Source organism: Herpailurus yagouaroundi, unplaced genomic scaffold (assembly GCF_014898765.1).
Source record: "Herpailurus yagouaroundi ecotype Mexico unplaced genomic scaffold, PumYag 77, whole genome shotgun sequence".
In the NCBI taxonomy this organism is placed as follows: Eukaryota; Metazoa; Chordata; class Mammalia; order Carnivora; family Felidae; genus Herpailurus; species Herpailurus yagouaroundi.
The window spans coordinates 2,047,486-2,059,526 of NW_024412388.1; the positions used below are offsets into that span (position 1 = coordinate 2,047,486).

Below are 12,041 nucleotides of genomic sequence, written 5' to 3' on the forward strand. Positions count from 1 at the left end.
TCATTCATTCATTCATTCACACAGCCCACAGAGAGCCAGATCACCCATATCATTCATTCATTCATTCATTCATTCATTCATTCACACAGCCCACAGAGAACCAGATCACCCACATCATTCATTCATTCGTTCATTCATTCATTCGTCCGTTCATTTGTTCATTCATTCATTCGTTTGTTCATTCATTCATTCATTCGTTCACACAGCCCACAGAGAGCCAGATCACCATCATTCATTCATTCATTTGTTCATTCATTCATTCGTTTGTTCCTTCATTCATTCACACAGCCCACAGAGAGCCAGATCACCCATATCATTCATTCATTCGTTCATTCGTTTGTTCATTCATTCATTCACACAGCCCACAGAGAGCCAGATCACCTACATCATTCATTCATTCGTTCATTCATTCATTCGTCCATTCATTTGTTCATTCATTCATTCGTTTGTTCATTCATTCATTCATTCACACAGCCCACAGAGAGCCAGATCACCATCATTCATTCATTCGTTCATTCATTCATTCGTTTGTTCGTTCATTCATTCACACAGCCCACAGAGCCAGATCACCCATATCATTCAGTCATTTGTTCATTCACTCATTTGTTCATTCACTCATTTGTTCATTCATTTGTTCATTCATTCATCCATTCATGCATGCATTCATTCATTCATTCACACAGCCCACAGAAAGCCCAGCAGGGCCTCAGCCTGGCTACCGCTCCAGAACACACAGGGAGGTGCCACAGCCACACATGCTTCGGAACACAGTCCAACCTGTGAAAGGAGGGGCTGGGGCCAGTGTCCGGCTGCCTCCGATCCCTGAGTTCGCAGGTCAAGGCGGCCTCCCAGCACAAGCACCATCCCGAAGCCTCTGAGGGGATCCAAGTCCCCACCCACCTGGGGAGACACTCCTGCTCTGGGACAGCCAGGTGGGCCCAGGCAGCTGCCCAACGCTGAGGGCCTGACTGCCCCTTCCTGGAGCCTGGCCTCGGAAACGGGCAGGTTCAGCTCGTCCACACTCACCGCCGGGAGCAGGGCAGGTGCCTTCTGCAGCCCCACCCAGGCCACCCCCAGTGCCCCAGCCTGGCTGCGGCTGGGAAACAGGAAATGAAACCATGTTCGCTGCAGGATGAGCAGGCGCTCACAAGGCTCCCAAAGACAGTCCCGCCCAGGCTGGGCCCTGTCACCCCGATGCCGTCCACGTGTGCTCTGCCCATGCCCGCGGGGAGCAGTGTCTATGGCCTCCAAGGGCTAGCGGAGGTAGCCAGCCTGGGCCCCCAAGCCACGGGGGCCACACTGCCCAAGACCCTCCTTGCATGATCTCCTGAGGCTTCCCAGGTGGACTCGCCAGGCTCTTTGTGACAGCTCTGGGCCCAGCAGGTGCATCCGGGGCTGGCTGGGCCAAGGTGGGGCATCTCCCAGTCCCACACACCCAAGGGCCAGAAACCTTGGCACCTTCCCCCTCAGACCAGAACGCAGGGCACAGGAGATGGGAGGGCCCGGGAGGCTGTGGGCAGAGCAGGCAGCATGGCCTGCACCCATCCCGTGTCCACGCCTGGCACCACAGCTCAGCCAAGCAACGAACAGACTGCCCAGCTCAGCCCTGCACCCAGTGACCCCGAGGAAGGACAGACAGGGAGACAGTCACTGCCTCTGAACACCACCCCTCGGGAACCTCAGTGTCCCCACCTACAAAGTGAGGTGGGGGCTGTGTCGACGTCAGAGGACTCACAGAGCAGTGTGAGCACCCAGCAGAGTATCACGTCCCGGCTCCCTAGTCCCATAGCCTCTGCAGGGCCGTCCCGAGGGCGGTGACCTCGTATGCAGCTCAAATTAGGGACAGGTTGTGTGAGTTCCAGACGTGCCCACCAGTGGACGAGTTCTCCCCCTGGGGGCTGGAGGGAGAGGTCCTTGCATGGGTCTGGTGCCCAGTGCCAAGGACTGTGCCAGGACCAGCCACCCCATCCCGGCCACCTCCTCCCCAGGACCACCTCCCACCCTTCTAGGGGGTCCTCATCCACCTGGGAGTGGCCAGAAATGCCGGCCCCGGAAGGCAGCAGCTCCGGGGAGGTGGTGATCTGTCCTGGACGCAGCCCAGAGCCAGCCTGAATCCATGTCCCAGCCTGCCCCACCCTCAGTCCGAAAGACAGCCCCGGAGGGGGGCAAATCCAGCCAGAGAGGGCTGGGGGTGAACAGGCCAGCACCGGGCACAGGCACAGAGACCCTAAAGTGATGGCGGTCCCCAGCAGGTGAGGGAAACCAGGACAGGGAGCCAGAATTCTGGGGCTGGGCCCACCGGCCTGTGCCCACGGCCCTGAAGGAGGCGCTCAGGAGACCTGAGCTCCCAGCCCGGCCACTCTGACTTCCAGGGCGAATCTGGGTCCCCGGTACTGGATCCCGAGTCCCCAGGGAGAGCAGAAAGGCCCCGCGGCCTCAGTGCTCACACAAACCGCTGGCCCTTCTCCAGAGGCTGTCTCGCCTAGCTTGCGACAGGCGCCCAAACCCAGCCAGCATCGGGCAGAACCGTCCGCCCCGCGTGCCCGCCAGGACGCAGCCGAGGCGCAAATGGGGACGTGTGGCCGCGCCCACCTGGCTAGGAGGGTGATGCTTGCAGGACAAGGTGTGAGCTCGCCTTTCCTGACAAACAAGTCGTGTCACAGGTTTGCCAAAACTCGCCCTTCCTTTCCCCTGAGCAGAAAAGGCCCTGCCAGGCCTTGGGAAGGGAAGGAGGAGTGCAGAGCCAGCCCGTCTGACAGCCAGGGCCATGCCGGGGGTGGGGGGCGTTGGGCTGCCCCAGGGGGCTGGAAGAGTGAAGGCAGGGGTACTCCGCCGGGTGTCACGCCCCTTCTGTCTTGGGGCCACCGAGTCCGGGACATAATCCCCAGCTGGGAGCTGGGGCTAAGCACCCGGGTGTGCAGTGTCCAAGAATCTTCCCAAATTCCCAGTTAAACCAAGTGGCCACAGGTCCGCCGGGCTTCTCTGCCCCAGGGGCTCACAGGCCCGCACCCACCCACACGTACCGTAGTTTGCTCAGGGTCGAGAGTCCCCAAGTCAAGGTGGCCGCATCCACTGGGGAGAGCACGGACGGACGCGTGGGGCGCCTGCACTCCGTCCTGCTCCGGACTGGCCTCGAGACTGGCTCTGCAGAAACCCAGCCCACAGCAGGACGGGCAGCAGCACGGGGCTCGGTGGGGATGCGGCCTCCTCCCTCCAGAGACCTCTGAATGTGGGGCTGGCTGTAGAGGGCCCCACAACGGAAGGCTAATGCACAGGTTCATCTCGCCCTGGCCCCAAATGGCGGGGTGACCTCCCCGGTACCCGGGGCTCCCAGCGGAGATGCTGGCCAGAGAGACTGACCGGGGCAGGGGCTCCCGTGCAGCCGGTGCTGGCCGGAGGCCGGTCTGGCAGGACGTCGGCACCCTTGGCCACCACCCCCTCCTCCTGCGGTAGCTGCCCTGCTGTCAGCTGGCCTGGCTCTGCGCGATGCTGCCCAGGCCCCACTTCGACCCGGGCACAGAGGGCCAGGCCCTGCTCTGGAATGCCTGGAGCCGCCAAGACCCGAGAGCAGATTCCGGGATGCCGAGGCCAGCTCCCTGCTTGCAGACCCCTCGTTAATTATCCTGCCGAGATGGGGAGGCAGGCACGAGCCCCAGGAATCCTGAAAACGAGCAATCAGCACATTTCCTGGAATTTGCCCCCGGAACAGCGCTGGGAGGCCAGCGCTAGGCAGGTGGGCGGCCAGCGCCTGGGGGGATGGGGTAGACAGGAGGCTGAGGCGCTCTCCAAGAGCCCTGAAAATAGCCGGGGGTCCGGGCCCACCCGGACCTGCTGTGCTCATTGCCCAGGCCCTCCCCCCACAGTCTCGGGGCACTGCTGGGATTGCAGACAGGGACGTGGCGGCCGAGGGGCACAACCGCTAAGGAGGCAGCACCAGGCCCAGAAAGGGCTCCTGAGCGCAGGGCTGCACGAGGCAGGAACTCTGCAGGAATTCAAACCCCAAAGCCTCTGCCGAGCCACAGAAGCCCCCACAGGGGCAGATTTCTGGGGCAGCGAGAAGGGGCCCAGCACGGCGGGGAGCTCACTCGGGAGGTGCCCCTTCCTGCATGGGGAGTCCTCACGGGGGGGTGGAGGGAGGACCCCCATGGCCTCCTACGCAAGTTCCTTTCACAGGTGCCCATCCTCACCTGTGCGGAGACGTTCTCTCCCGTGTCCAGCCTGAGAGCTCCCCAAATGCAAGGACCACCCCCCATCTCGCACTAGCATCCCCGGCCCCCTCCAGCTAACTGTCCCGACCTGAAAGCCCACCTTTCCGCCCCTCCTGGAGTGGGCACCCGCCTGAGCCCACCACGGAGGCCTCCCCAGCTCTGCTCCCCTCTACTGGCAGAGAAGGCCCGAGGCAGCGACAGTCTGAAGGACCCAACGGTGCAGGAGGGCAAGGGGCAGCCTCTGTACGGAGCAGGGTCCCTGAGGGCCGGGGGACAGCAGCCTGCCCGGCTCAGCTCAGCCCAGCCCTTCCTCTGTCCAGATAGAAAGTGCCAAGCCATCAACCCTGGCCAGCTGGGTGCCGTACCATCGGGCACTGCTGCTTCCTGGCCAGTGGGCAGCTGGCAGGCTCTACAGTCCAGCGGACCCCCTGGGAAAAGTTTCCGGAGGCCCGGGAGAGGCCCCTTGGCCCCAAACATGCAGGAGGGAGTTCCTGCAGTAGAGTCTGTCAATCCCAAGGTGACGACAGTCTGGGGACCCACATGGGGTACCCATACTGCACAGACCCCCAGACACCACCCAGGGTCCCTCAACCCCAGTCAGTGGGGGGCCCCCAGGAGCATCCGGTCCTGCCCTGGTGGGTGCAAGAGGCCGTTTACACTGAGTCACCACTGACCCCAACAACTCAGGAAGTGACAGGGCTCAGTGTCCCCATCTATAAAACGGGACGAGCATCCAGCCCACGCAGGGTACGCGCCAGGACCGCCCTTGTAAGGGAAGAGCACTCCACGGAAAAGTCTGGGCCAACCCTGGGGAGGGAGGGCCAGGGCAGTGTGGCCGAGGCGGGTGAAGGGCAGGTTCACAGGGTCCTTTCAGGAGACCACCCATGAGGATGAGGCAGGGCTTGTAGCCTGGGGCAGCACGGGGAGGGGAGGCTCGGAGGCCGTGTCCTCTAATCTGAGCCTCAACCCTGCCTGGACGGTAGGCCCCACGTGGGCGGGGGCCATCGAGATGCCCACTCAGCAAATGCACAGCCGGGGCGAGCTCTCGGCCCACCCCCAGGAGGATTGCCCCGTGGCTCTCGGCTATAATTATACCATAAGACCACCCGACTCTGAAGTCAGCCCTGGGAGGGGCCCACAGCCCCACTGGGCACGAGGCCTGCCTGGAGGCCTCAGTCATCCCAAAAGACAGAGGCGCCTTTGTGGTTGGCTGGAGCAGGGCGGGCGGGGGGGGGGGGGGGCCCCCGTGGAGTTAAGTGATTCACTGTATGAACACGAACACCCCTCCCAGATCAGCCGCTTTGAAAGACCTGTTCGATTCTGCGCCTGGTTGGTCTCCACTGTCCCGGAGCAGACACACGGCCCTGCAGGGATGCGGCCCGGCCCGAGTGCGGGATGGACCCGCAGTGACCACCCATGGGGCCCAGCCGACTGTCAAGGGCAGCGGGACCGAGGCCAGAGGGCAGAGTCGAAGCCACTACCCACCCCTGCATTTGAGCCAGCAGGCCTCCCCTCCCAGGGGCTGCAGGGCTCCCCCCACACACACACACACACCCAGTGCCAGGAAGCAAGAGTCACTGGGCAGACGCCCAGGGCCACCTCCTGCAGGGAACTGGGGCTCTGGAAATTTCGGGAACTGTCTTCGAGGGAGGGGCTTGGTGCAGCTAAAGCAGGTGTGCATGGAGAAGACAAAGCCCACGGCCAGTCCGCCCACCCGGGGGGGGAAAGCAGGGCAGAGCGGGCCGCCCGCAGCCGGAGGAGAGCCACGCATGGCAGGCCCCCACATGCCTGGGTTTTCTCATGACCCAGAAACTGGACCCAACTCCTCAAAGGCTAGAGCCTGAGGGCAGCCTCCCAGGGAAGCCAAGGTGTGTCCCTGGCTTAGGCGAAAGGTGCCAGGTGCTCACAGGGGACGCCCCCCAACTCCTGGGCTCAGAAAGCAACCTCACGCTGACAGCCAGGACGACTCAAATGGCCCTGCCACCCCACACGGCTGGTGTAGGGAACAGCGCAGGGAACCCGCAACCGTGGCCCAGGACCAAGGTCAGAGGCAGGTCAGGACAGGTTAACCCGAGGCCACGCCCACAGGACAGTGGCTGAGCTGCCTCCAAGGGAATCGGGCCAGTGTAGGGCCACTGTGGCTGCTGGCCTCAGGACAGCAACCCCGTGGCAGGTGGCAGGACCACAGAGGTCCTGGATCCTGGCCTCTGCGGGCCGTGCCCTCCAAAACAAGACAACCCTGACCCAGGGCCCCAGCCCCTCCGAGGCGGGCAGCGCTGGCCCCTCGATGAGCTAGTCACAGCGGTTGGCCAGGAGCAGCCCTTGATGGTGTCTGGACCTCGGGCCGGGGGTCAGTCTCCCACCCTCAGACACAGTGGGCAGCATGGAAGGGTGGCCTGGGAGGGCCTGCTTCCTCCCCATTGATCAGTCATCCCAATTTAGAAACAGAGTCGCCCTTGAGGCCTGCCTCCTGCCCCCACACCCTCGGCAGCTCTGTTTCCCTGCACAGCCGCCTCCGGGGTCTCCCATCCGCTGGCTTCCTGCTCAGAAGGCAGACTGTCAGGGCGCAGAGGCTCCAGGCAGGACCGCTGATTTCTCTCCCTGCTGGGTTGGCGTGGGGGCAGAGCAACAGATCACACTGGGTCCCCAGGGGCACCTGCCAGGTGGCCCCAGGAAGCAGGTCTTCCACCAGCTCAGAGAGGGAGGCTAAGGGCCCTGGGGGTTCCAGGCTGACCCTCCTGCGGCCCCCCGCCCAGGCCCTCCAGGCCAAGCTGGCTCACTGTCTCCTCTCTGCGGCTCTGCTCCAGCCTATCTTCCACCTGGAAAGCCCACCCTGAACCACCTGCACCTCCCCAAACCTTCCCCAGCCCACAGGCCCTCTTCCTCCAGGAAGCGCTCCGGGCTGTGCTCTGTTGGGCCTTGGTGCTGATGCCCTGATCGCTCAGCTGGACCCGAGAGCCAGAGTCCCAGAACTGCCTCAGAGACCTGCCCAACCCACCCATTTTACAGGTGAGGAAACTGAGGCCCAGAAGGGAACAAAAGCCAAAGCTTCTTGGACCCAGAAGGTACCTGGAGATAACCCAGGCCTGAGTTCTCAGTCTGCTTCTTACCCAAGAAGTCAAGTGAGATCGAGTCACAAGAAATGACCAGCAGCTTGGTCACGACGCCCAGTGCAAAAGCAAGCTGTGTCCCTAAACGTATCTGTTTCTTGCCTGTATTTTCCTTAAGACCCCATGCCCGGGGCCAGGAAGCACTCGCGTCACCGGCAGGTACTGGCTCACTCAGGAGCACGCGCTTGTGAGCCGGGTGTAGGGGTGGGACAAAGCCGTGTTTTCTGCTGGTGAGAACATTCCTGGTGGATCTGCAGGGCCCCCGGAGCCCAACAAGGGACAGCTACTGGCCCTGCTCTGCTGACATGCAGCTCACCCCCAGGGCGGGGAGGCCCCCAGTCCTGGGGGGTGTCCCTACCAGAGGGCCCACATGTGAGCAGCACCGTCCGGAAGCTCAGGCACGCTGTGTATACAGTTACCGCAGGAACAAGGGACAGTCCCCAGCCAGCCGGTCATCTACCCTCAGGCCCTCACGCCCAGCAGACCGGGCCTCTGGGGGGAGAGAGCACCGCCCCCACCACAAGCCTCTTCCACCGGGACACCCTGCGCCTCACCTGCGCTGGCGCCTGGGACTTGCACGAAACACCATTTGATCCCCACCCAACAGAAGGAGTGACTGGGGTCCAGGATGCTGTGCGCGGTCACACTGGCCCACCTACGGGACACGAAGCTGGCCCTGGCGGCAGAGGGCCTGGGCCGGGTGGGGTGGGGGCTCTGCTGCGGGTGCCCAGGGCCCAGCCCCCCACACCCCGCCCCACACCCCGGGCTCTGCCCGCACAGGCCCCCTTTGTGTCCCCTGGCTCCTGCAGAAAGCCTTCCGCCTTCTGGAGGGGGGATGGGGGGGGGTGGAGGTGGAACAAAGGGGCTAAGCCACCGGGGGCCCCGAGGCCCCCAGCCCCAGGGAGAGGGGGCAGGCGGGGGAGGGCTCTTCCTAGGGCCCCGCCCCCTCCACGCTCCACCACTCACACAGCTGGGTCCTTTCCTCCCCCCTCTTTTGTTCAAACGAAAGAATTTGGGGGAACCAGAAAAAATATGGCTTTTATTTTCAAAACTGGAAGCAATTATAACTGGGGGGTTGGTTAAATATTGCCAACTGTGCTGAGGCTCAGGTCTGCCTCATCCGGACGGAGGAGAGACTGGAAGGTGGTGCTGGTGGACGTTTGGGCAGCAGCACAGACAAGGGCTGTCCCTGCAGGCGGCCCAGCCCTTCCACCTGGCCCTGCACACCCACCGTGCACACCCAGCCTCGCACACCCAGCCCTACGCACCCACCTGTGCGCACCCAGCTTTACACGGCCAGCCCACACACCCACCTGGGCACACCAAGCCTTGCACGCCCAGCCCCACACACCCACCTGGGCACACCCAGCCCTGCACACCCACCTATGCACACCCAGCCGTACACACCCATCTATACATACCCAGCTTTACACACCCAGCCCTATACACCCACCTGTGCACACCCAGCCTTGCACGCCCAGCCTTGCACACCCAGCCCTGCACACCTGTGCACACCCAGCACTACACCCCCAGCCCTGCACCACACTCAGCCTGCACACCACCCCTGCACACCAAGCCTTGCACACCCAGCCTGCACGCCCTCACACCCAGCCCTCACCCAGCCCTGCATAGCTGGCTCTGCACACCCAGCCTCTCTTCCAGGAGACGGCGCCTCATGAGGCAGCCCAGCAGCTGCCCTCCAGCTGGACCTGCTGCTTCCTGAAGGCCACATCTGTCCCACCCCTGACCAGCCACTCCCGGAAAGCCGACCTACCCCGGAGGACTCAGGCTGGTCACAGGGTGTACACGGCTGGGTGGGGACTTGGAGATCTGCCCCCTCTCTCCAAAGCAGGTCTTGACGGGGCCCCACTGAAGCCTGGTGCGGGAAGACGGTGGAAGGTTCCAAGCACCCATTGCCCCAGCTCTGCTGGGACGTGACCAGCTACATGGCCTCCCTGATCCCGGTTTCCTCTTCCACCAAGTGGATAAACTGAGGGTTCGGTGAGACGGCGCAAGTCTCCAGGCCCAGAGAGGCCCCCTGATGTGAACGCAGGGAGTGGGGGCTGCTCTGGAGGCAAAGCCAAGCCTAGAGCCCAGGCCCGGAAGCTAGAGGACAAGGCATGTGAGCACGGCTCCCCCCTCCCTAAGACCCCGTGTGTGGATCTGAGCCCACCGAGCAGGTGTCCTGGCCAGACAGGTCCCCTCCCATGGACACAGGGTCACTTGCTGACGCTGAGCTCCCCCCACTCGATGCTCCCTCCCCATTCTGCCTCTGCAGGCCTCATGCCCCCCACCCCTGGCCCTGTGAGGCCAAGTGTCAGGGTCTCTGGGTGGGGGAGGCTGCTCATCAGAGAGAGCACCAGCCCTCGAGACTCGGAGCTGGCCACCTGGACAGAGTCAGGCCAGGAGCGGGGGTGGCTGATGGCTGACAGGAAGCAGGGCATGGGAGGAAGGCCGGCCCTGAGGGGGTCAGGGCAGGTGTCCCCAGCTGCTTCCTGGAGGACGTGACCAAAGACAGGCCACACTCCAGCATCCCCTCACTGCCCTCCCCCCGCGGCAGGGACCACAGAGCATCCGTGCTGCCGACTTGGTAAATCACATCCCTGACCCAGCAACGGCCCCAAAGCCAGCTCACCCCAGGACCAAGATGTGTCTCTTTCTCCAGCCTGCCTGGGGCGGGGGATCACAGCCCACAGAGGGGCTCAGGGTCCTAGAGGACACAGGGCAGGCCCCCCAGCACCCAGAGGGCTTGAGAGACAGCGGGCCTCACTCCCTGGCCCAGGCATCAGTCCTCCCAGCACACAGAGCCCACGAAGCAGCGGGACTGAGGAGCTGGCTGAGCAGAAAACCTTCCAGCTAACAGAGGGTATCAGAAAAGCCACCAACCCGCCAGCTTGTGCAATGGTCAGCACCCTCAGCTACCGGCACCTGTCTCCCCAGGACCCCTACCCTCAGCCCATGCTGGGGACAGCAGGAGGGCCACCACACGTGAACATGCAGGGACCAGAGAGAGGGCTGGGTCTCCTCTATAAACAGAGAGCCTCCTCCTCCCTACAATTTCCTGATGCCCACCCTCCCCCCTGGCTGCCTGCTGGGCATCCGAAGCATTGAAGCATGGTGCAGGACGAACGCCCTGAAAGAAGCCCCCAGCCGCTCACCAGGAGCAAGTTCAAAGCACCGGAAGCCGTCGGGAGTATTTCACTTCCCCCGGCGGCCGTGGCTCTGCGCCCCGTGGCGACAGGACCCGGAAAGCTACACGTTCAATGAAGGCACCCCGGACCGAGCAGGAAACCCCGGAGAGGGGAGCTCTCGCTGATCCGTCGCAGAGAGATTAGGATGAATGTCTGCGGGGGTTCCTGTGACGCGTTTTCACGCACCTGTACTCACTTTCCTTACAGAAACCCCGTCACCCGCACGTCTGCTCCAAGGCCCAACCCCCCTCCCCGCACCCCGACGGCACGTTGTTAAAAGGAAAACCACAGCCCCCAAAATGGCACCACGTAGTGTACGACCCAAGACACAACCTGACTGCAGCTCAAAGCCCCGGGGGCGGGGGGGGGGGTCATCGCGGGAACCCTGGTTGGCACAAGGAAGCAAACCGGCAGATTCCGCTCCCCTTAGGAGGCCCCCCTTGCCTGCAGCCAGGGCTCTTGGCTGACAATCTCCTTTTTCCTGCCCTTTCTCTCTCTCTTTAAAAACCTTTCCTTTCTGTAGCCCCCGGGAGCTCCCCTCCCCCTTGCTATATGGGATTCTGCCCGGTTCATGAATCGATTCCTAAAGCCAATTCGATCTCTGAAATTCGCTCCGTTTGAGTTTCGGCTATTTAACAGCGTGTAGCGTGGCTGGGTTTTCGTGACACGTCACTTTACAGCTGTGCCCAGTTTTACTGAACCAGTCGCCTCCCATAGGACCCTGGCTGTCCCCCATCTTTGGGGACGCTGGAGCCTCCAGCAAGGCAGGAATGCCGTTTGCAGACCCTGGGACGGGCCGCTTCCCGGCCGCCCGGTAGCCCGGCCGGTCCCTGCCCATCTCTCCAGGGGAGGCCACAACTGGACAGGCTCTAAGATGAAGGGGTGTGGAGGCATCGGTGGAGGAAGGGGGTCTCAGGGTCCCCCCTCCTCCCAACAACTTCAGATGAGCCGCAGGGAGCAGGGTGAGGGGATGAGAGAATGCCCGGCCGTCCACTCACCGTACTGACAGCGGGGACCCTGGAACCCTCGGGGACAGCGGCACAGCTGGACTGAGCTGGGCGCGCAGTGACCGCCGTTAAAACAGAAGCCAGCGCTGCACCGGGCTGTGGAGAGAGGAGAGAAGGTGTGTGAGAAGGGGCCACAGCCTAGGGGCAGCCCCGGCCCAGCCACCAGCGACCCTGGGGACAGTCCCTGAAGTCTCCCCATAAGGCCAGGCCTGGAGCTGGATGGGACCCAGATCCTCACCTCACAGACAGCAAAGCCCAGACTACGTCTTGAAGCCCGAGCCCTTGAACCTTGGCTGGTGGGGGGTGCGGGGGGAGAGGGGAGGAGGTTTCCCGGGCCGGCAGTCCCAACCCTGCCACCAGATCAGGGTCCAGCTCTGTTCTGTCTTGGGTCATGCACCGGCCCAACACCACCAGAGCCTGCAACCCCCCCCCCCACCGACTTTCTGGGGGGGGGGGGGGGGGGGGGGGGGGCAGCGGGGGAACAGGCCCCCACTGAAAGGAAGGCTGCAGGCTTGGGGGGGGGGG

At 63.2% G+C, this 12,041-nt stretch overlaps 1 protein-coding gene across 3 annotated transcripts in view; it reads right to left on the minus strand.

Moving 5' to 3' along the window:
• Positions 1-12,041, minus strand: part of MEGF6 (multiple EGF like domains 6) — an 86,464-nt gene that overhangs the window by 56,993 nt on the left and 17,430 nt on the right. For all 3 annotated transcript variants that reach the window (XM_040459220.1, XM_040459215.1, XM_040459209.1), the window contains exon 4: positions 11,508-11,612. In XM_040459220.1, coding sequence (XP_040315154.1) covers positions 11,508-11,612 — 105 coding nt within the window. The remainder of the gene's footprint in view (positions 1-11,507; positions 11,613-12,041) is intronic.